We start from the raw sequence: 26,167 nt of genomic DNA on the forward strand, positions 1-26,167 counted from the left end.
ACTAAATAAAGCATGAATAAAAACTATTCTATGTATCAACTACCTCATTTGTCATTTCCACATATTAATCCTGTGCTAACTCAACAAACCATACAAACTGAGGTAGAAACTATTCAAGTGTTGAGTTACTTCCTGTCTGACAGACATAATGTGTATTGATAGAAAAATAAAAGCTGTGCAATGTGTGAACAATTTCAACAAAGCACAAATAAAAAGTGAAAAGACTGACAGTATTGCAGTAAATCACACACTGTTCACTTTCTTTACATTTGCACAGAAGACAATCATTTTCACAGAACTATATCAGTGTGCAGTGTCTCATGCTGCATTTTAAGTGGGGTTACTGATTGCTTATTTTACTCCTGTTTTACGTTGGGTGGAGGGGGAGGAGTCACAGCCCCGCTTTACCGTCTACCTCTTGCTTGGTATACTTGCTATGCTATTTGCTTGCCTAACAGAATTGCTATTGTGACATCCAGTGGACACATTTAGAACAGCAGTTTCTTTCATTAAAAATACAGCTGAATTTTACACTTCGCAAACTCATCTCGCGGGCCGGATTGAACCTGTTATGCCCGAATGTCGAGGGAGGTGGGGGTTGGGTTGTGGGTGTTGGGGGTTAATTGTTCATAAGTCTCTGATTTGCACATCAACCAGTCTGAGGAGTAAAAGTTAGCAGTTTGTTATGCAAACAGTTACCCGGCATCACTTATGCGTCAACGTCAGTTTTGATACATCTCAACTTTGCAGTGAAAAAGGGTGTAGTGCAGGTTTTTGAGCGTGCACAAACTTGACACATGAGGCCCCAGGACTGAAGAAGGAGTAACCAAGCACTTGAAGCATCATCTATCTTACTGTTCAGCAATGTTTCAGATACAGAGAAGACATGGGGTCATGAGTGGATAAGATTATGCTCCAAATAATCCAAGTTTGTATGAATACCTCAGATATTTGTGAAAGAAGCAGTGAGGAGGTCCTGGGTAGGGTGGATGTCACCACATATGAGCAACATACCACAAACTAAACAGCTAATTTGTTATTTTCCCTTGTGTGTTCTTATGTGTTTTACTGCGTCTGCATTATGTGTGAACCTTTTACAGCACACTGAACAACTAAATGGTTTTTCACCTGTGTGTGTTGTCATGTGTCGAGTCAAAGAGCCACTTCGAGAAAAGCTTTTGCCACAAACTGAACAATTAAAGGTTTTTTCACCTGTGTGTGTTCTCATGTGTTGAGTCAAAGAGCCATTTTGAGAAAAGCTTTTGCCACAAACTGAACAATTAAAGGTTTTTTCACCTGTGTGTGTTCTCATGTGTTGAGTCAAATGGCTATTTTGAGAAAAGCTTTTGCCACACACTGAACAATTAAAAGGTTTTTCACCGGTGTGTGTTCTCATGTGTCGAGTCAAATTGGTCTTTGTAGTAAAACTTTGACCACAAACTGAGCAGCTCAAACATGTTTTACCTCTCTTCTTTGTAGAGCATTCAGAGTGTTTGTTGTCAGTGTGAGTCCTCATATCACCTTCACAGTCTGTATCGCTGCTCAAAGGTTCTTCAACCTCGTCTTCAGCCTCACTATCTGATAGAGCTAAGAGGTTGTCTACTTGTGGTTTCTCTTCATCATCTTCAGTCTTCACAGAGAGAATACTCAGTGGAAACTTGGTGTAATCAGCTTCCTCTCGTCCTAGAAGACACTCTCCCTCCTGAGTGATGCAGAGTTCCTCCTCTTCCTTTTTAATGCAGGGTGGTTGTGGAGTCTCCTGCTTCAAAGTGGAGCTCCCCCCTAACTGAGGGGAAACTTCTTCTGGATTACCGATCAGCTGCTGGACGTCTGCAAAACATTGCAAAAATGTTCACCACTGTGTTACATGGCCTTTCCTTTTAACAACACTCAGTAAAGGTTTGGGAACTGAGGAGACACATTTTTGAAGCTTCTCAGGTGGAATTCTTTCCCATTCTTGCTTGATGTACAGCTTAAGTTGTTCAACAGTCCGGGGGTCTCCCTTGTGCTATTTTAGGCTTCATAATGCGCCACACATTTTCAATGGGGGACAGGTCTGGACTACAGGCAGGCCAGTCTAGTACCTGCACTCTTTTACTATGAAGCCACGCTGTTGTAACACGTGGCTTGGCATTCCATTCCATCCATCCATTTTCTACCGCTTATTCCCTTCGGGGTCGCGGGGGGCGCTGGAGCCTATCTCAGCTACAATTGGGCGGAAGACGGGGTACACCCTGGACAAGTCGCCACCTCATCGCAGGGCCACACAGATAGACAGACTCACATTCACACACTAGGGCCAATTTAGTGTTGCCAATCAACCTATCCCCAGGTGCATGTCTTTGGAGGTGGGAGGGGCCTATCCCCAGGTGCATGTCTTTGGAGGTGGGAGGGGCCTATCCCCAGGTGCATGTCTTTGGAGGTGGGAGGAAGCCGGAGTACCCGGAGGGAACCCACGCAGTCACGGGGAGAACATGCAAACTCCACACAGAAAGATCCTGAGCCCAGGATTGAACCCAGGACTACTTAGGACCTTCGTATTGTGAGGCAGATGCACTAAGCCCTCTGCCACCGTGCTTGGCATTGTCTTGCTGAAATAAGCAGGGGCGTCCATGATAACGTTGCTGGGATGGCAACATATGTTGCTCCAAAAGCTGTATGTACCTTTCAGCATTAATGGTGCCTTCACAGATGTGTAAGTTACCCATGTCTTGGCCACTAATACACCCCCATACCATCACACATGCTGCCTTTTACACTTTGCGCCAAGAACGATCCAAATGGTTCTTTTCCTCTTTGTTCGACGTCCACAGTTTCCAAAACCAATTTGAAATGTGGACTCGTCAGACCACAGAACACTTTTCCACTTTGCATCAGTCCATCTTAGATGAGCTCGGGCCCAGCGAAGGCGGCGGCGTTTCTGGGTGTTGTTGATAAATGGCTTTTGCTGTGTTTCTGGGTGTTGTTGATAAATTGCTTTTGCTGTGCATAGTAGAGTTTTAACTTGCATTTACAGATGTAGCGACCAACTGCAGTTACTGGCAATGGTTTTCTGAAGTGTTCCTGAGCCCACGTGGTGATATCCTTTACACACTGATGTCAGTTTTTGATGCAGTACCGCCTGAAGGATCCAAGGTCACGGGCATTCAATGTTACGTGCAGTGATTTCTCCAGATTCTCTGAACCTTTTGATGATATTATAGACCTTAGATGGTGAAATCCCTAAATTCTCTGCAATAGCTGGTTGAGCAATGTTGTTCCTAAACTGTTCAACAATTTGCTCACATATTTGTTGTCAAAGTGGTGACCCTCCCCCCATCCTTGTTTGTGAATGACTGAGCATTTCATGGAAGCTGCTTTTATACCCAATCATGGCACCCACCTGTTCCCAATTTGCCTGTTCACCTGTGGGATGTTTTTGACACTTGTGCCAACTTTTTTGAAACATGTTGCAGGCATCAAACTCCAAATGAGCTAATATTTGCAAAAAATAAAGTTTTCCAGTTTGAAGGTTAAATATCTTGTCTTTGCAGTCTATTCAATTGAATATAGATTGAAAGGGATTTGCAAATCATTGTATTCTCTTTTTATTTACCATTTACACATCGTGCCAACTTCACTGCTTTTGGGGTTAGTAGATACGTAGACGCGCACACAGCTGCTTGGCTTGATGCCAAATATTAGCACAGTTAAAACTGCCCAATTAGCAGTCAACTAATGCAAGTGAAATGACTACATTTTGTAACAAATTCCTACCATTTGTGTTTTGTCTTTAATAAATGTGTTTTACCTGCTACATGGCTTATCTGTGTACATGTATTCATAGTTTTGTTTTTAGTACTTCATTAATAATTGTATTTTTGTTAAAGCACAGACCAGGAGTGGCAACCATAAATCATGAATCATTTAATACGTGAGTAAAATTTCTGTTCTATTCTAATCTAATCCTTGATTATAGCAGACTATATGTAATATGGAAAATTGTAAATTGTTCTTTGAGTGCAACAAGAGAAGCCCAATGTGTTTAATGCCTTTTAATTTATATTTTAACCGTGTAAAATTGTTCTTTGACTCTGAGTGTTAAATGTTCTGTTAAAATAAAGCCAATATTGACATTTTTCGTAGTACCCTCTATTTGAAAAAGTATCTATCGGAATTTGCCAATAACAAATTATTGGTATGGGGACAACCCTAGTGTGTAGTGTTTCATGGCCATTCATTTAGTGCCTTGCCAGAATGATGGATCAATGTTTACATGACTTGTCATAGACTCAGAAAAGTTCAGCTAGAATCACAGAAAGTAGAAAACATCTGCTGTGATGGACATTAGGATACTACAAACTAACAGTGGGGGAAAAGTCAATATTAAAATACATCGCAAAACTAAAAAAGATAATATCTATCTGAAAGAAGTCAGTAGTTAAGAAGAAGAGGACTTTTTTAGATATTAAATGCAAGAAATTTGATCCACTTTCTGTACAACTGCAATGATCATTTTATTTACTTTGTTTTTGACACAGTTTGTCCAATAAATAATAACTGTCATCAAGAATACATTTATACAACATTAATTTTAAGTAGTTTTTGAAAATGTTCAGTGACTTTGTAAAAATGTCAGTAAAACTCCATGTCACAATATTACAATAGACTATTGTATCGTGACTCAAGTACCGTGATACATAGTTTATTGTGAAGTCCTTTCCAATACCTCGTCTAGGGCTGGACAATTATGGCAAAACATAATAATCACAATTATTTTGGAATCACGATAAATAACACAATTTTTTTATTAATTTGAAAACATAAAAACATTATCACCAAAACTCAATTTTAAATATAATCTAAAACAACAACCAGATATACATTAGTAACAAATAAATAACGCGTAAAATAACAATCATAGTAACAATAAATTAAAACGACTATAGCAATATGAAAAACTAATCTAATTCAGGTTTTCTGTTTACATTTTTCTGTATGCCGTTTCTTACCTCTCACACTTATTTTACACAATAGATTGTTTGCTTTTTGTGTCATGAATAACATTTTCTAAAATCAATCAACCAATCAATCAATCAAAACGGAAAGTGTGAGTTTTGAGAAAACTCGAGGCTGTAAAATAAAGAAAGCCTCTCAAGTTGCGACTGCCTTCCTGTTTGTACATTGATCTTACATCGTGATGCCGTTCACAACAACACAAGAAGTGATTTGTGGTGTGTGGATTGTTCTTGCTAGCTTTAGCTTCATAGTTTAGTCGCTGTTTCAAGTGGCCGTCTCCACATTGTTTAGTTCAGGACAGGGTGGTTGAGTGTTTCGGGGATGAACGAGGGGTACCGGACACATTATTGTCCCAAACAAATGTTCCTTCTCCTCACAATGACAACATTTCACTCACATTTATGTCCATTTCCGTGAAATTCTGCGTTTACTAGCAGATTCTGTTTTAGTGGCCAATTCTGGGGGTTACATTAAAGCGAAAATCATGTGGTCTTACTTTTTTGTTGAGTTCAGTGATTACAGATTAGACATACTAGCACTGTGTCAAATAAAAAGTAGCACATTCTAGTAGACATGGTCTTTTTTTCAATCATACACTCACTCATCCCTTTAACCGTTACAGGCTGAAGAATTTACATGCACGTTCCGCGGGCTGTTCATCTTTTTTTACAATAACATGTTTATGATCGTGTCATGTCTTAAATGAAGTTGAGATTAAAATGGGATTAATTGTCCAGCCCTACTAAGAACTAGGAAATACAATTAAAAAATGCTCAAAATCAAATCCTGGCGCAACAACATCATTTTAAAGGCCTACTGAAAGCCACTACTAGCGACCACGCAGTCTGATAGTTTATATATCAATGATGAAATCTTAAATTGCAACACATGCCAATACGGCCGGGTTAACTTATAAAGTGACATTTTAAATTTCCCGCCACACTTCCGGTTCAAAACGCCTTTGGAGGATGACGTATGCGCGTGACGTAGCCAGTTTAACAGAGGTATGGCTTCCCCATTGAAGCCAATACGAAACAGCTGTGTTTTCATCTCATTATTCCACAGTATTCTGGACATCTGTGTTGGTGAATCTGTTGCAATTTTTTCATTGCATTATGGAGAAAGAAGCTGAGCAAGCAAAGAAGAAAGTCGGTGCGAAGCGGAGTATTTTGCGAGGGAAGCCAGCAACACAACACAGTCGGTGTTTCATTGTTTACATTCCCGAAAGATGCAGTCAAGATCGAAGAACTCGGACAGCAGAGACTCTTACCAGAAGGAGTTTGACTCCGTTAACAGACGCAGACGCGATACCGTGAGTACGCTTCCAAACATTTGATCGCTTGCCCGTACGTGCATGACACGTACGTAACTTTGGTTAAATATATAAGCTTTATGAACCTTGGGTTAGGTGAACGGTCCTTTGGGCTGAGTGAGTGTGTGTGTTGTGCAGGTGTTTGAATTGTATTCGCGGGTTTTATGGACGGGATCCCGTCCATATACCGCTCGAGCTATAACTAGCTCGAGCTAGTAGCTAGCATAACAAACACGCAGGTGTTTTTATGCGGGATTAATTTGTGGCATATTAAATATAAGCCTGGTTGTGTTGTGGCTAATAGAGTATATATATGTCTTGTGTTTATTTACTGTTGTAGTCATTCCCAGCTGAATATCAGGTCACCCCCGCCTCTCACAGCATCTTCCCTATCTGAATAGCTTCAACTCCCCACTAGTCCTTCACTTGCACTTTCCTCATCCACAAATCTTTTATCCTCGCTCAAATTAATGGGGAAATCGTCGCTTTGTCGGTCCGAATCTCTCTCACTTCATGCGGCCATGATTGTAAACAATAGGGAACTTTGCGTATATGTTCAACTGACTACGTCACGCTACTTCCGGTAGGGGCAAGCCTTTTTTTATCAGATACCAAAAGTTGCGATCTTTATCGTCGTTGTTCTATACTAAATCCTTTCAGCAAAAATACGGCAATGTCGCGAAATGATCAAGTATTACACACAGAATAGATCTGCTATCCCTGTTTAAATAAAAAAAATTCATTTCAGTAGGCCTTTAAACTTTCACTAGCTGCTACAGTGTTTACAAGATGGAGGATGACTTCGAGATAGTGGCTGTTATGTCCACTCTAACATCCATCCAATAACTTGATGGACTCCATCAATAACTTAGCTTAGTAATGCGAGCTAAATATTTGAAATGTGGCGTTTGCCAAACATGGGAAGCGCTTGTTTTGCTCTTCCACTTTCTTCATTTGACTTTTGCATTCTTTCATCTCCTCTGATGTGAACTCCACTGCCTTCTTCAAGCTAACAATCATGGCGGCTCTTTCTTTACATTCTTCAACAAAGCCGGCTAATTTCAATTTTAAGGGCTTGAAATAGTTTTCAAATGACAAAACTTCAAGTCACTCACCTTCATCTTTCGTCTTTATCTCCGTTGGTGATTTGCTGGAAGTTGGTGGCGCTGATTCTCTTTCATGTTCTCTTTTAGCGGACGTCGCCATCTTAGCATAGCAGTAGTCGTCCATCTTCTATCACGTCTTCAATCTTCACTTCAGATATCGCTCCAAACTCAATGCACGTTTCGTGGCTTTGGAAAATGCGAATTGAGATATTTGTTGCTATATTTGCTGTGAATCATATGACTTTAAGATCGTGAATTCGAAGAATCTCCGAACAACCATAGCATGCGGTCTTCTCTTTTTGCTTGGCTTCAAGTACATTTGCGCATGCGCTGGAAGTCCGCAACTTCCGTTTCCTACTCCACATCATTTCTTTTTTTCAAAATAAAGGCAATTTAATCTTATTTTAAAACAATGGTTGGCAAAAGTATCTAACATCAAATAATGGACAACTACTGTTTGAAAATAAAATATATATATATACAAGCACGTGCACAGACTTTTTCCATGGCTGTTGTTCAAACCAGAAAAAGGGCAAACATCGAAGAAAAAAAATCCTACATTTTAAATACTACAAGAATCAGAAATATTTTTCAAGCTACTTAGTTGTTTTAGTTAAAAACCTTTAGAAAGTCAAATGATTACTCTGAATAAAGAAGAAAAGCACTAAGAGTGTAGATCTCCACCAGGACCAATCCTATTGTTCACGTGCTACTAAATTGTGTGCCATCTCATGTGTATCGTGTGCTGCTATGACAATAAACTTCCATGAATCCTGTAAAACACCAGACAGTTAGTAATATGGTTTCACATAAAAATGTTGGTGAAACTGCTCATTTCTACCTAGCGATAGGTGGCTCTAACTGTAGTGCTAATCACTCACCAGCAGAAAGCCCTCATCACACTGCTAATCAATAACTACCATCTTAGGCACTTAACATCACTAATCGCCAGTTAACAGCTATCATGCTAAATGTCAACTATCTTAAATGCAAACATGAAAACAAGACACATTAACGTCTTTCCCCATTACAAACACCATAACACAATCTAAACTTATATAAACACATTACTGTCTGAGCATATAAGATATTCAATTGTGTTACATCACAATTTATTATATTGAAATGAGCCATGTGATTAAGATGGGCACGGTCTGACCAATCACAAGTCAGTAGGAGCTGCTTTGTTCTCGTGTTTGGAGAAAGCGGAAGAGCGATTGTCAGCCTGACATTGATGTGTCTCTGAGAACTGAACACATTTTTATAACTTATAACAAAATGTGTTTATACAGTAACCTGCTCACATGAGTCACATTACAGCAGGGGTGTCAAACTCATTTTAGCTCAGGGGCCACATGGAGGAAAATCTATTTCCACGTGGGCAGGACGGGTAAAATCATGGCATGATAACTTCAAAATACGACAGATTGTTTTCTTTATTTTACTTCAACCCAAAATAGAACGATCACATTCGGACAATGTACACATCACAAATAATCCTCTTGACAAAACACTTCAAGTTAGTTAAAAATTCTGAGGGAAAAAAATGGTGCATTTTCAAAAACACCTTAAAGAACGCAATGAACTTAAACTTAATCTCAGTGTTTCTATTAAACTTTAAGTCACAACCCATCTAGGATTGAACAAAAAACAAAATAAAGCATGAATAAAAACTATTCTATGTATCAACTACCTCATTTGTCATTTCCACATATTAATCCTGTGCTAACTCAACAAACCATACAAACTGAGGTAGAAACTATTCAAGAGTGTTGAGTTACTTCCTGTCTGACAGACATAATGTGTATTGATAGAAAAATAAAAGCTGTGCAATGTGTGAACAATTTCAACAAAGCACAAATAAAAAGTGAAAAGACTGACAGTATTGCAGTAAATCACACACTGTTCACTTTCTTTACATTTGCACAGAAGACAATCATTTTCACAGAACTATATCAGTGTGCAGTGTCTCATGCTGCATTTTAAGTGGGGTTACTGATTGCTTATTTTACTCCTGTTTTACGTTGGGTGGAGGGGGAGGAGTCACAGCCCCGCTTTACCGTCTACCTCTTGCTTGGTATACTTGCTATGCTATTTGCTTGCCTGACAGAATTGCTAATGTGACATCCAGTGGACACATTTAGAACAGCAGTTTCTTTCATTAAAAATGCAGCTGAATTTTACACTTCGCAAACTCATCTCGCGGGCCAGATTGAACCTGTTATGCCCGAATGTCGAGGGAGGTGGGGGTTGGGTTGTGGGTGTTGGGGGTTAATTGTTCATAAGTCTCTGATTTGTACATCAACCAGTTTGAGGAGTAAAAGTTGGCAGTTTGTTATGCAAACAGTTACCCGGCATCACTTATGCGTCAACGTCAGTTTTGATACAGCTCAACTTTGCAGTGAAAAAGGGTGTAGTGCAGGTTTTTGAGCGTGCACAAACTTGACACATGAGGCCCCAGGACTGAAGAAGGAGTAACCAAGCACTTGAAGCATCATCTATCTTACTGTTCAGCAAGGTTTCAGATACAGAGAAGACATGGGGTCATGAGTGGATAAGATTATGCTCCAAATAATCCAAGTTTGTATGAATACCTCAGATATTTGTGAAAGAAGCAGTGAGGAGGTCCTGGGTAGGGTGGATGTCACCACATATGAGCAACATACCACAAACTAAACAGCTAATAGGTTATTTTCCCTTGTGTGTTCTTATGTGTTTTACTGCGTCAGCATTATGTGTGAACCTTTTACAGCACACTGAACAACTAAATGGTTTTTCTCCAGCGTGTGTTCTCATGTGTCGACACAAAGAGCTATTATGAGAAAAGTTTCTGCCACAAACTGAACAATTAAAGGGTTTTTCACCAGTGTGTGTTCTCATGTGTTTAGTCAAACTGCTCTTAAAAGAAATGCTTTTGCCACAAACTGAACACTTAAAGGGTTTTTCACCTGTGTGTGTTCTCAGGTGTTGAGTCAAAATGCTCCTAATAGAAAAGCTTTTGCCACAAACTGAACACTTAAAGGGTTTTTCACCAGTGTGTGTTGTCATGTGTTTAGTCAACCTGCTCTTAAAAGAAAAGCATTTGCCACAAACTGAACAATTAAATGGTTTTTCACCTGTGTGTGTTGTCATGTGTCCAGTCAAAGAGCCACTTTGAGAAAAGCTTTTGCCACAAACTGAACAATTAAAGTTTTTTTCACCTGTGTGTGTTCTCATGTGTTGAGTCAAAGAGCTATTTTGAGAAAAGCTTTTGCCACAAACTGAACAATTAAAGGGTTTTTCTCCTGTGTGTGTTCTCATGTGTTTAGTCAAACTGCTCTTTTTAGTAAAACTTTTAGCACAAACCGAGCAGCTCAAACATGTTTTACCTCTCTTCTTTGTAGAGCATTCAGAGTGTTTGTTGTCAGTGTGAGTCCTCATATCACCTTCACAGTCTTTATCGCTGCTCAAAGGTTCTTCAACCTCGTCTTCAGCCTCACTATCTGATAGTGGAGCTAAGAGGTTGTCTACTTGTGGTTTCTCTTCATCATCTTCAGTCTTCACAGAGAGAATACTCAGTGGAAACTTGGTGTAATCAGCTTCCTCTCGTCCTAGAAGACACTCTCCCTCCTGAGTGATGCAGAGTTCCTCCTCTTCCTTTTTAATGCAGGGTGGTTGTGGAGTCTCCTGCTTCAAAGTGGAGCTCCCCCCTAACTGAGGGGAAACTTCTTCTGGATTACCGATCAGCTGCTGGACGTCTGCAAGACACAAACAACAAAAACACACTTTCTTCTATGTACTGTATGTGTGTGTAGTAGGGTTGTACAGTATACTGCTACTAATAAAGTATCGTGGTATTAATCAATTGAAATCGGTACTATACCACCTTTGAAAAGTACCGGTACCGTTCTTTCATCTGAATGCTGCTGTGCGACGGTGACTACAGAGCGGAGGCGCATGATGTTGAGTGTGTCAAAACGCACACACAAAGTGCATACAAGCAATAACATGGTGGAGAGGAAGAAAGGCAACAAAGGACAATTCTACTGGTTAATAAAGAGGGTGCGTGGAGTGCAATATGGAGGTATTTGGGCTTCTAAACTAACAATAAAGGTGACACTTTAAACAGGGAGCCGCCGCTCTGCAAGGGTTGCTTTACACCTTTCCTGTTTGTGGGCTCCCAGACCGTGGTCGAGGAGCGCAGGGGAGACGTTCCCTCCAGGGCCCATGTTGTGTCGGGGGTAACACTGGGTCCATAAAGCTCCGCTCTTTGGTCGGAAGGACGAGGCCGTCGATTAGCTACAGCTTGCTCACTTTATTTATTATTTCCACAGGGCACAAGCCTGGACATCCACCATGCTATTAACACTCCTGCACATGCTACCACTACCTCTCCTTACTCACCCACTCACTTACTCACGTCACTCACCCCACATACTGCCACTCTTAAAGGCCTACTGAAATGCGATTTTCTTATTTAAACGGGGATAGCAGGTCCATTCTATGTGTCATACTTGATCATTTCGCGATATTGCCATATTTTTGCTGAAAGGATTTAGTAGAGAACATTGACGATAAAGTTCGCAACTTTTGGTCGCTGATAAAAAAGCCTTGCCTGTACCGGAAGTAGCGTGACGTCACAGGTTGTGGAGCTCCTCTCATCTGCACATTGTTTACAATCATGGCCACCAGCAGCGAGAGCGATTCGGACCGAGAAAGCGACGATTACCCCATTAATTTGAGCGAGCATGAAAGATTTGTGGATGAGGAAAGTGAGAGTGATGGGATTAGAGGGCAGTGGAAGCGATTCAGATAGGGAAGATGCTGTGAGAGGCGGGTGGGACCTGATATTCGGCTGGGAATGACTAAAACAGTAAATAAACACAAGACATATATATACTCTATTAGCCACAACACAACCAGGCTTATATTTAATATGCCACAAATTAATCCGCATAACAAACACCTCCCCCCTCCCGTCCATATAACCCACCAATACAAATCAAACACCCGCACAACACACTCAATCCCACAGCCCAAAGTACCGTTCACCTGCGTAAAGTTCATACAGCACATATATTTCCCCAAAGTCACGTACGTGACATGCACATAGCGGCGCGCACGTACGGGCAAGCGATCAAATGTTTGGAAGCCAAAGCTGCGTACTCACGGTAGCGCGTCTGCTATCCAACTCAAAGTCCTCCTGGTTGTGTTGCTGCAGCCAGCCGCTAATACACAGCTTCCCACCTACAGCTTTCGTCTTTGCTGTCTTCATTGTTCATTAAACAAATTGCAAAAGAGTCACCAACACAGATGTCCAGAATACTGTGGAATTTTGCGATGAAAACAGACGACTTAATAGCTGGCCACAAATTGTTTTTGGAAACTGTGGACGTCGTGTCCTCCGGACCAAACAGGAAAAGAACCATCCGGATTGTTATAGACGCAAAGTTGAAAAGCCAGCATGTGTGATGGTATGGGGGTGTATTAGTGCCCAAGGCATGGGTAACTTACACATCTGTGAAGGCACCATTAATGCTGAAAGGTACATACAGGTTTTGGAGCAACATATGTTGCCATCCAAGCAACGTTATCATGGACGCCCCTGCTTATTTCAGCAAGACAATGCCAAGCCACGTGTTAAATCAACGTGGCTTCATAGTAAAAGAGTGCGGGTACTAGACTGGCCTGCCTGTAGTCCAGACCTGTCTCCCATTGAAAATGTGTGGTGCATTATGAAGCCTAAAATACCACAACGGAGACCCCCGGACTGTTGAACAACTTAAGCTGTACATCAAGCAAGAATGGGAAAGAATTAAACCTGAGAAGCTTAAAAAATGTGCTATAGTTACTGTAGTAGAATTTCTGACCTTTGACCTATATTGCATGTCTAATAAGAATGTCCGCTCATTTTCAATTCTCTTCCATTTTGTGCCATTGACTGGACCAGTGGGACAAAGGTGAATATGGAGTTGTGCCAACCTGTCTACAGAATGTTTAGAATTTCCAAACATGACTAAGAGATACAAGGTTGTTTTGGAACAGACAAAACCAAAACAAAATAATTATGACGCACTAGATAAAAAACAATGACGCACAAGAGACATATAAAAAATGGCAGAAGACCGGAACTCGACAGTGATTTTGGCTTGTGTGTGTCTTGTTTACTCCGGAGTAACATGTGGTCTGTCTGCACGGCTAACTTAATTCAACCTGCACTTCTGATAATGGGTAAACAAAATTGTTGTACTAAACTACTTTTGTTGCCGGTTTAAGCTTCGGACAATCCACTACACAAATTGGCGTCACGAACAGGATGGTTTAGAAGCTACAGGTCGACAGCCGCTCCCGCTCTCTCTGTCAGGCAGACAGTGTGCTGCACGCGCGCATCACAAGGTAAGCAGTTTGCTTTAAAGTGTAAACATTTTCTGCCTGGAGAGAGCCGGATCGATAAGACTAATTGCTGAATCTATTTTTGATAAAAGATAGGTTTAGTCAGGTTCTCCAAAAACAACCTGGGATGGGGTAAATTATGGTTGGATTGAGTTGTTTTATATGTGATTATTTGTCTGTGTGTTTGTTGAAAACTTGTGATTTCTTGTTTTTAACATAAGGGGATTGTTATTAGAATTTTGGTGGTTTGGAGTGTAGAAGCACAGACGATATGAGACGAAAAATTTCTTTTAACCTCTTCATCCTCTGTCGTTGCTGGCAGAGGATGCTTCTTTCTGCAAGTGCATCAGAATTAGCCAGAGTTGGACAAAGATAAATTTAAGGCAAGGTTTGCTAACTGGTGTGACATTTGGCCCATATAAAATTGATACGTCTGTGAAAGTGTGAGACACCTGTCTATGTGGAAACTGCAGCGGTCCCTAGTCCTTGTGACTCAGCGTGTAAAAAAGCCTCATATTAGGTGACCATTCAGTGACTCCGGTAAAGGAGATCAACTGAGCCAAGTTGTCACGAATCTGTTTAATGGCTGCAGAATAGACAGGTGGCGTCTCGGGCTCCATATGGTAGAGCTTTGGTGAAACTTGGTGAAACTGTATGGGACTGACCAGACACGATGTCTGTAGGATTGCTGGGTGATTCCTGGTGGTCCTATGGCGCCTTAGAGGCCAGTGATCCGTGTTGGTCAGTTTGATAACGCAGGTGCTGCTCCAATGAAACGGGTTAATCGCCGTTTTATGAGCAATGATGGAACCTGGTTTTTGTGATATGAGACGGCCGATTCCACAAAAGCACGTGTGCATTAGTTGTTTATATTTGTCCGGACAATGGGGTGGTATTGTAATTTAACAATGTGTGTGTATAATGATGAATGCTGAAATGTGTGTGTATTGAGTGAGTCAGTTTATGTTGGTACATTTAGATATATGCGTAATTTCATAACTTTTGTGTAGCACCTGGTCTCTTATCTGGTTTAATTCCCCCCTTCCTTTCCCCCCCCCCCTCTCGCAACCTCCCTTCACGCTTTTTCTCACAGCCCCGCTATCTGTAAAAGTTGGGAAATTGTCTAAAATGTTTGTGCGTGTGAGAAAGTAGACAAAGTTTATGTACAGAAAACATATGAGTGAATGATCTATCCATTTAATTATCTTATCCCGCTCTCGGAGGTTGGATCGCAGGGGCAGCAGCCTAAGCAGGGAAGTCCAGAATACCCTCCTTAAACTTGACTATTTGTCCATCTAAGAGTGAATGATAAATGTTGTTCTTATTATTAAGGTTCTGATATGATACAACTGTGATTCTGGATGAGAAAAATAGTTGTCTATTGCATTTACTTTTAACTGTGCTGGTAAATTCTCTGTGTGAGTGACTGTGTGACGCATATACAGAAAAAAAAGGAGTCTCAGCTGGGAGACATTTTGAGATAAGAGTGTGTCAGAAGTGGCGAGGCTGTGTGAGTGTCAGCTGTACGAGGCATTGGGCCGAAGAGGTGTGACACTGTTAGCATAGCATTGAGCTAGGTTAGCATTGAGCTAGGATAGCATTGAGCTAGTTTAGCATTGAGCTAGGTTTAAAGAATAAATAAATAAATAAATAAAAAACTATATATATATATATATATATATATATATATATATATATATATATATATATATATATATATATATATATATATATATATATATATATATATATATATATATATAGTGGACAGCTGTACTCAATCTGAAGAGAAGGCTGACAGGTTGGTTTTGATAATAGGAAAAATAAAATATACTGTATATGAATAAATAAACATTTAAATATCAATACATACATTTGGACTGGGACATTGAAGCATTGTTAAATTCATTAGTCATTAATTATGTGTGTAATATACTGTATTAAACAGCCTTGCTGCTTATCTGATCCATCCAGTTCCTGTGTGGAAGTTGAGACAAACACACACACACACGCACACATCATAGATTAGGACACATTGTAACTTTGAATTAATAGTTATACAACAAATAAATTAATAATATTGAATTTAAATTTGATAAAGATACATTGATTATACATTGACATTTTAATTTTTTTTAGGAATAAACACACAATAAAATAAAAGTTAAATTTATATTCTAAAACATCTAAGGGTATCTGTGCAAACTGTGAAACATAGAGTCTGAAGAAGTACAGATAAAGAGTCGCCAACACTCAGCGCCATTGTCAAAACAAAACGTAGAGAAGCGTTAAACAAATTCTAATCAGAAGGAAGACAGACCAAAATATGAGAACTTAAGTAAACAGACAGCAAGTAAACCAGAAATAATAATGTAAATAAATAACAAAGAAAGCAAATTTCTATGTGACATTGGTGCGTGTAGAATTACATGTAGAGAATAAAACTAAATGGAAACAACTGTCTGCAAGATGACCATGACGTCATGAATTGTGCTCGGGTTAGTAATAGATAGATAGACAGATAAAACGTTATTGATTCCTTCAGGAGAGTTCCCTCAGGAAGAAGAAGTAAAAAGTAAACAGTAACTAAGGGTATAAATGGAAACAAAATGGAAAAATATTACAAGGAGAATAAAAATAGAACAGTAAAATAAGAGAAACTAGGCATTAACGACCATGATATAAAAAAGTATTGCACTGTTATTGTTTTGCATTCCCTGTCATCCTAGCCCCCCCAAAGAGGAGTTGTACAGTCTAATGATGTATGAGACAAAGGATTTTTATAGGCTAAACCAGTAGTTCTCAAAGGAGGATATGGTGTTTCCGCCCGGACAAAAAAAGGGGGGGTACTTGAAGGTATGCCAAGGGGTACCTGAGATTTTAAATATTTTAAAATAGCGACAATTCAAAATCCTTTATAAATATAATTATAGAAGAATAATTCTTCAACAAAATAAATATTTAGAATTAAGTTCACGAGCCCAGATGGATCTCTATTACAATATCCAAAGAAGGTTTGTCCAAATAAGTCAAGTAAGACCACAACAAATGAGCAATATGGTGCACTGTTATACAATTTAATAAATCAGAAAATGATGACATTATGCTGTATTTTATTTTTTTATTTTACTGGGAAAAAAAGGTTGAAAACCACTGCCCTAAATCATATCTAAAGCTAAAATTATTTTATAAGACTGATTATTTTGGATTATTGTGTTTGTATTGTGAGAGAAGGAGAGAAAGTGAGAGAGAGAGGAAGAGAGAGCAGGTGAAAAAACAGAAGGAGGGTGAAGAGGATGGTTTGAGAAAATATGGGAAAAGGATGTTTATAACCTTACGTTATGTGAATGGTTTCTATGAGAACAGAAAATAGAAACATTGTGTGAAGTGTAAGGAAGAGATGGATACAGGATGTTGTTTGTAAAGGAAAACGAAAGTGAAGAAAAGATGAGAAAGTGACAAATGAAGGTATTCGTAAATGGTATGCTGTTGATTGTGGTTAGCTGCAAGTTTGTTTATTTGTTTGTTTGTTTAGTTGTTTGAGTGAAATGGGAAGAAATCAATAGGAATAATTACATGCAAAATGGAATAAAACTATGAGTGCGATAGATAATGAATGAATAAATGAAATAGGTTTATTTTGGTCATATAATCAACCATCAACCATCAACCAATTTGTGTGAGCAGTTTAACAGTAAATTAGACATATTAACAATCATACACATTTACACACAGAAAAGAAAAAAGAATGACCGAAAAAAGAATAGGCGGAAGCCAAAGCTTATATTGGCCTATGATATACAATTACTGAACATTAAATTACCTGGAACATCAACGTTAAAAGATGAAAGTAATTGTTACTATATTTTATAATGTTAAAAAAACTTTACTTTTCAAGGGACTCCAAAACCATAACAAAAAACTACATGTGTTCAGCTCATCACTGAGGATGGTACATCATTTAACTCCTAAAACTGAAATACATTTGTGTTTTTATTTTATTTTACTTGACCTATTTCAAAAATCAATATCCCCCGTAAATGATAGTTTTCTCCTCATAATGTAAACAAGCTAGTACAGAATCTGGTACAGAACATATCTGTTTCTGAACTTAATGTTTCCGTGCATTGTCCCATCATAGATAGACTAAACTAAATACAACTATTTAGTGAATTATTGAGGCCACAATAATTCACTAGGTGTTGTAAAATATCAAAGTACTATTGCAAAAGCGAACAGTGACCTCAAACATGACCTGTCCTCCGCCTCTGTTCTTGCTGCGCTTGACTATCATCTGCCTTTTCTTTTTCTTGGATTTTTCTGAAACTACTACTACTACCACTACTACTACTACTATTACTATTACTACGACTAACACTGTCCCTGTGAGAGGGACAGAGGGGGGAGGTGAGTTTGGATTGGGTCAAGTTTGAGCGTGTTGAGGTTTTATTTAATCAATATGATCAATCCGGTACAAGGATAAAGGAACGTAAGGATTTAGATTGACAATTGCAGTGGTTGGCGAAAGCAACCCCAACCTCAAAGGAGGGTGCCAATTCAGTAATTAAATGTTTTGTGAATTATCTAATATCCCGACATGGTTTGCCCAAAAAGATTAGGTCAAACAACGGCACCTATTTTAAGAAAACAGGTTATCATCTTCAGTCACAAGATCAGCACTTCTCAGGACCAGCAGCTTCCTAGGAAGGTGGAAAGACCATGAGACCAAAATGGTAAGTTTGCAAAATGTAGAATTTGTGTGCCAGTTCCTCTGTGCAGATTTGAGGATGAAAGCAGCCACTCCAGATTCCCTTGCACTCGCTAAAAGGGGCACGGTCAAAGCCAATCCAGGACCAACACCCGATACCTGACTGGAAGGAACCGAGAGGAGAGACAACACCTTGCCAGCGATGACGAGAACAACTAAGGTTGCCAGCCAATATGTCCACCAGGACTCCAGCAGCTGTGGAAAGAAGTGTCGGGAGTGCCGAAGCGGCGAGGAGGCCTGGACCAAAGCCCCACGCCCCATACTCTGCCCCCGCCTTCCCCAAGGCCCCCACAGCTCCAACTTTTTCTCAGCTTTTCCCCAAAGCGGCCAGCGCGCACATGCCATTGCACAGTCTGCCCAATGGACTGAACCACACCCCAAGAAGAGACAGAGACAGACTGTTTGAGTGGATCTCTTTCTTCACCAAGGCAGCCAAAAGCCCAACGAGGTGTCGGCAGGCCACCAGCCTGAGGCACCACCGAGCCATCTATACGAGCACTAATCGAACATGGACTCATACGAAATTCAGTTGTGTGTTCAAAATAAATTGATAATTAACAATATTGGTAACTACATTCATTGCAAATGCCGGGAAAAATATTTTTGCAAATGTCTTACAGTCATAAGTCTATATACATTCATCTATTTATGTTCAATGATGTTCATGATCAAAGTATTTGTTATTCCTTTACCAAATCAAAGGGTAATAACACTAATTGTGTTCTGTGAGATGGTTTTACTGCAGGCTGGTAACAGCGATCGCTCTGAAGGAGGGTCATAGACGGAATTTTTGCCTCGTATAAAAACATTGAGGTTTTTGCCTCTATCTGTGGTAGAGATTTAACTTAGTGGTCTACATCAGAAATTGTTTTGGTCCAGGGTCTTAAGACCCTGGAAGGCGGGTATGTAGTAGAATTTCTGACCTTTGACCTATATTGCATGTCTAATAAGAATGTCCGCTCATTTTCAATTCTCTTCCATTTTGTGCCATTGACTGGACCAGTGGGACAAAGGTGAATATGGAGTTATGCCAACCTGTCTACAGAATGTTTAGATTTTCCAAATATGACTAAGAGATACAAGGTTGTTTTGGAACAGACAAAACCAAAACAAAATAATTATGACGCACTAGATAAAAAACAATGACGCACAAGAGACATATAAAAAATGTCAGAAGACCGGAACTCGACAGTGATTTTGGCTTGTGTGTGTCTTGTTTACTCCGGAGTACATGTGGTCTATAATAATAATAATACCTGGGATTTATATAGCGCTTTTCTAAGTACCCAAAGTCGCTTTACATGTTAAAAACCCATCATTCATTCACACCTGGTGGTGGTAAGCTACTTTCGTAGCCACAGCTGCCCTGGGGTAGTCTGACGGAAGTCTGCACGGCTAACTTAATTCAACCTGCACTTCTGATAATGGGTAAACAAAATTGTTGTACTAAACTACTTTTGTTGCCTGTTTAAGCTTCGGACAATCCACTACATTACATTAATCATTAGTAATGTAGCAGCCTAGTTTTGAATGGCAGGGTCCCTGCTATCACATGTTGATAAAAATATAACATTTACATAATAAAAATCAACTACAGGCTTCCCAAATGCTGTAATAAATTAAGCATGATGAGTTGACTTGAAACCGTTTAATGTTGCACTTTTTATATGTAGAAGAAAAGTTGTGTCATTTTATTTAATCTGAGCAACAACTTGAGGCAGTTTAATGTTGATTAACGTGGGAAGAATTATTATAGTGCTCCCAATGTTAAAAGGATAAAGCCATTGTTTACAAATTTGGTAAATAAATAACCCAAAAATGTATATTTTGTTGTTTTCTTACTGTACCGAAAATGAACCGAACCGTGACCTCTAAACCGAGGTACGTACCGAACCAAAATTGTTGTGTACCGTTACACCCCTTCTGATTAGACATACTAGCACTGTGTCAAATAAAAAGTATCACATTCTAGTAGACATGGTCTTTTTTTCAATCATACACTCACTCATCCCTTTAACCGTTACAGGCTCAAGAATTTGCATGCACGTTCCGCGGGCTGTTCATCTTTTTTTCTTCTCTTTTTTTTACAATAACATGTTTATGATCGTGTCATGTCTTGAATGAAGTTGAGATTAAAATGGGATTAATTGTCCAGCCCTACTAGGGCTAGGTTAAGATACGAGTTAAAATGTTCTGTAGTTGGATTAAACGACTGCCCTTACCGCCTTCCAGCAGATGCGTGGACTGATAATCCTACACAATGGCCGGACATGGAATTTGGAAATCTATATGTCTACCTCACAAGCGCACCAGGTATATTATTTCATATCTATAGAAAGCCGATTCAAATTTAAACGAAACCGGTTTTCGAAAATAGCCTATACAGGCTATAGACTATATAGTATATACCGCATGTTATTTTTGTACAACAACTTCAGCTGTCGAACGTTATAAGGTACAAATTCAACAAGTACAACATTAGCATGGACGGTATAGCCAAGTTGTGGTTAAGAAGGTGGATTTTTGTTCCTTATATTCAGTGTTGGGACTAACGCGTTACTAAGTAACGCGTTACTGTAACGCCGTTAGTTTCGGCGGTAACTAGTAATCTAACGCGTTATTTTTTATATGCAGTAACTCAGTTACCGTTGCTGCATGATGCGTTACTGCGTTATTTTTATGTAGTCTCGGCTAGAAACAGAAGATCTGAGTGTGTTTTATTGGAGCGCTCCGGTGGAAAATAAGAGGCGTGCTTTCTGTGGGTGGGGGAAAGCACGCCTCCCCGCAGGGGAGACATTCCTCCAGAGCCGTACTTCGGGGCTAATAACCTTCACTTTACCCGGAAGAGGGTCTTTACAGCTGAGGGTGAATGACGAGCCCGGCGGTTTGTTGCAAATTTGTGACTTCATTGGACGCAGCCATCCACCAAGCTAGAACACCTGCACTCACTCACTGTCGCCGCTCCCTCACCTCTCTCGCCCACTCACTCACTGACGTCACTCACCTCACATGTTGTCATATCTTAAAGGGCCACACACACACACACACACACACACACACACACACGCGCTACTCTCATAACAACTAACAAGACATCATGGTGAAGCCAGAAGTCGAGTTTTTTAACATGGAGACATTCTCAATACTTTTCTTTTGTCGAGCACAAAGAAAATAACATTTTAGTTAAATGTAAGTTGTGTCTTGGATCAAAGATCCTATCTACTTAGAGTTAAAGTTAAAGTGCCATTATGTTGCAGCTATTTAAAATAGTTTTGTCAATTTTTTCTGGCCTGAAATAAATTGGCCCTTTGAAACATATCTTTGTCTTTGTGTGTTGTATGTAGACCACATTGTTTGTGTGTTGTATGTAGACCACATTGTTTGTGTGTTGTATGTAGACCACATTGTTTGTGTGTTGTATGTAGACCACATTGTTTGTGTGTTGTATGTAGACCACATTGCTTTCTGAGTTCAGTGATGCAAATGCATGTCAAGTTGATCAACAGATGGTATTATTCTCCAGTGCAATAACAGTACTGAAATGAAGGCTAAAAGGGCATTAATGGGAGCCTTAAAAAAGGGGGGGAAAAAAGAAGTAATTAAATAGTTACTTTTCACAGTAACGCATTACTTTTTGGTGTAAGTAACTGAGTTAGTAACTGAGTTACTTTTGAAATAAAGTAACTAGTAATTGTAACCAGTTACTGGTTTTCAGTAACTAACCCAACACTGCTTTTATTTACCAGAAACGAAGTGATCCGAACACACGACCCGGGACTTTGGGGGACTCCAGTGAGAACCGTCCTCGTTTTCCCGGTGTAAAGCTGCGAGCCATTTGTCTCGTCTCTGTGGGCTTTTATCACGCTTTGGCAGAACAAAATACAACCTTTGTTTTCCCTGTTTCCAGTTGTGGTTAGCACAACCAAAAACAACACCGTTTTTCGGCATTTTGGAGGCAGAATGACGGGTTTAACCAGCGTAGGTCGACAGGTTAAAGAGTAATGGCAACGGTTTGTTTTCAACGCCAGTCTGGTTGCTAAGGCTCGAAGAACCCGTATGTAGCTCAGTTGCCCGGATGTCGGCCCTCACCCATAACTTGATGGACTCCATGAATAACTTAGCTTAGTAATGCGAGCTAAATATTTTTAAATGTGGCGTTTGCCAAACATGGGAAGCGCTTGTTTTGCTCTTCCACTTTCTTCATTTGACTTTTGCATTCTTTCATCTCCTCTGATGTGAACTCCACTGCCTTCTTCAAGCTAACAATCATGGCGGCTCTTTCTTTACATTCTTCAACAAAGCCGGCTAATTTCGACTTTAAGGTCCTTGAAATTCAAATAGCTTTCAAATGACAAAACTTCAAGTCACTCACCTTCATCTTTCGTCTTTATCTCCGTTGGTGATTTGCTGGAAGTTGGTGGCGCTGATTCTCTTTCATGTTCTCTTTTAGCGGACGTCGCCATCTTAGCATAGCAGTAGTCGTCCATCTTCTATCACGTCTTCAATCTTCACTTCAGATATCGCTCCAAACTCAATGCACGTTTCGTGGCTTTGGAAAATACCAATTGAGATATTTGTTGCTATATTTGCTGTGAATCATATGACTTTAAGAACGTGAATTCGAAGAATCTCCGAACAACCATAGCATGCGGTCTTCGTCTTTTTGCTTGGCTTCAAGTACATTTGCGCATGCGCTAGAAGTCCGCAACTTCCGTTTACTACTCCACATCATTTTTTTTTTCAAAATAAAGTCAATTTAATCTTAGTTTAAAACAATGGTTAGTAAAAGTATCTAACATCAAATAATCGACAACTACTGTTTGAAAATAAAAAATACATATATACAAGCACAGGCACGTGCACACATAGGGCCCTATGGGTGCCTGAGCCCCTGCCCTTTTTTGCCTCGTCTTAAAAAGTGCCCTCTGCCTGTGTGTTGTGTGTTTTTTCTTTTTCTTTAAACAACATTAATAAATTCCTGTCAGGGATGTAAAAAACAAATAATAATAATAATAACAATAATAAGAAGAAGAACAATGATAATAATAATAATTATTATTATTATTAATAATAATAATAATAATTTCAGCATTCTGGGGATATAGGATGTAGGTTATCTGTTAGGAATATTGCCATCTGTATTTAAACTTGATTCATGTTGATTATGCCTGCAGCCCAATGCCAAAAAAAGAAAGGATACAGCCCTACTGGCCCCTGGTCCATATTTTTGGCCCTGTATTGGGTTTCAGTTGTTTAGTCTGAGCATTAAGTGAGATAGACCATAAGTTACAACTTGATGGTGTTTTCATCAAGTTAAGGGAAGAAGGACAGATTTTCACATTGAAGTTTTTTCCATTTGGGTATTTATTTTTGTATTTTTTTTCAAAGTTCATGTTGCACTGTTCAATGTTCAATATTAAAGTGCTTATCTTTAACAAAAAATAGCCTGATAATAAACCAGTGTTTTGTTGCTTTTCATGTCTTCCAAGCCTATGATAATGTGAATTAACTCATTATGACCATAATTTGTTGACACAAAAGAAATGGCAATCACTTTTACCTACAAAGGACACACAGCTAAGTAGTTAGCTTCCTATTAGCAAATTTAATTTTACATTACTTTCCATATTGTGTAAAGGACCAAAAAAAAAATTCCTGCCCTTTTCTGACTTTGAGCCCCTGCCCCTCTATTATCATGTGCATGTCCCTGTACACGCACGTGCACATACTTTTTCCATGGCTGTTGTTCAAACCAGAAAAAGGGCAAACATCGAGGGAAAAAAATCCTACATTTTAAATACTACAAGAAACACAGAAATATTTTTCAAGCTACTTAGTTGTTTTAGTTAAAAACCTTTAGAAAGTCAAATGATTACTCTGAATAAAGAAGAAAAGCACTAAGAGTGTAGATCTCCACCAGGACCAATCCTATTGTTCACATGCTACTAAATTGTGTGCCATCTCATGTGTATCGTGTGCTGCTATGACAATAAACCATACTTGCCAACCCTCCCTGATTTTCCAGGAGACTCCCGGAATTCAGCGCCTCTCCCGAAAACCTCCCGGAAGAAATTTTCTCCCGGAATTCAGCCGGAGCTGGAGGCCACGCCCCCTCCAGCTCCATGCGGACCTGAGTGGGGACAGCGGCGGCAGTCTGTTTTCACGTCCGCTTTCCCACGATATAAACAGCGTGCCTGCCCAATCACGTTATAACTGTAGAATGATTGAGGGCGAGTTCTTGGTTTCTTATGTGGGTTTATTGTTAGGCAGTTTCATTAACGTCCTCCCAGCGCGGTAACAACACACAACAACAGCAGTAACGTTTTTGTCTACCGTAAAGCAGTTCGTCTGCAGTAAACAGCAATGTTGTGACACTCTTAAACAGGACAATACTGCCATCTACTGGATAGATATCAAGTATTTCATATATATATATATATATACAGTGGGGCAAAGAAGTATTTAGTCAGCCACCCATTGATTGTCAATGGGTGGCTGACTAAATACTTTTTTGCCACTCGAGTTATTTATTAAATACTCGAGTTGGTGGATTCTAGCTGTAAATATACTCCTCCCCTCTTAACCACGCCCCCCGCCCCCAACCACAACCAACAACTTTTCTGGACAGTACCACTACACAGCGGACTCTGATGCTCTTTTTGGTTCCAGTGGACTACACATCATCCACCTTAATGTGAACAGCCTCTCTGGAACCAAACTCGACCAAATCAGAGAAATGTTCCTCAACACGAAGGTAAAAATCCTGTGTTTCTCTGAAACCAAATTTGATCCAAGTATTTCTGACTCAGAGATAGAAATAGAAAACTTTTCGGTTATCAGAAAGGACAGGAATAAACACGGTGGGGGCGTTTGTATGTATATTCACCAATATATGAAATACATAACTCGCACTGATCTTAACCACAATGACCTGGAATCTGTGTGGGCGGAAATCAAATTTAAAAACGCTAAGCCGGTACCAATAGGGACTGTTTACAGACCCCCTAATCAGAGTGATTTCTATGGGGCTCTGGAGGAGTGCTTGGCTGCGGCAGACAACGTGGAGAAAATTATAACTGGGGATCTGAACACAGATATTTAACGCAGAGATGCGCCTGTTCTCAGATCCTACAGCTAGTTTTGTAATCTACACGGTATTTCCCAGCTAATAGCACTACCTACAAGGGTGTGTGATTCCACCCAATTAACCATAGATCTCATTCTCACTTCAGACCGACCTAAAATAAAAAATAGTGGGGTCATGATCTGTGGTCTTAGCGACCACTATCTAACCTTCTGCACCCGCAAAATAGCTAAACCCAAAGCCAATGGCCACATAACAGCCCAATCCAGATCCCTTAAAAAATACTCCAGTGATAATTTCAATTTAAAATTAGATGAGTGGGACTGGTCCCCTATGCTCGTGAGCAACCTGGTCGATGTTGCTTGGGATCGCTTCAAAACAGCGTTCCTAAAGATACTAAATGACATGGCTCCTGTGAAAACAGTCAGGATCAAAGCCCGCTCGGAACCATGGATGAATCCGGACCTATTACCTGCCATAAAAAACAGAGACAGAAAATACTCCGAATACCAAAAGTGTAAAACAGA

At 39.7% G+C, this 26,167-nt stretch overlaps 1 protein-coding gene across 1 annotated transcript; it reads right to left on the reverse strand.

The window, feature by feature from the left end:
• Positions 1 to 159: 159 nt before the first annotated feature.
• Positions 160 to 23,206, reverse strand: LOC133632262 (oocyte zinc finger protein XlCOF8.4-like). Its single transcript, XM_062024604.1, has 3 exons — positions 22,929 to 23,206; positions 10,842 to 11,153; positions 160 to 1,830 (listed from the first exon to the last, which is right to left on the reverse strand). Exons 1-3 carry the CDS (start codon positions 23,041 to 23,043, stop codon positions 1,037 to 1,039), a joined length of 1,221 nt encoding a protein of 406 aa, XP_061880588.1. The 5' UTR covers positions 23,044 to 23,206; the 3' UTR covers positions 160 to 1,036.
• Between the last annotated feature and the right edge of the window lie 2,961 nt (positions 23,207 to 26,167).

Source organism: Entelurus aequoreus, linkage group LG17 (genome assembly GCF_033978785.1).
Source record: "Entelurus aequoreus isolate RoL-2023_Sb linkage group LG17, RoL_Eaeq_v1.1, whole genome shotgun sequence".
Classification (NCBI taxonomy): Eukaryota; Metazoa; Chordata; class Actinopteri; order Syngnathiformes; family Syngnathidae; genus Entelurus; species Entelurus aequoreus.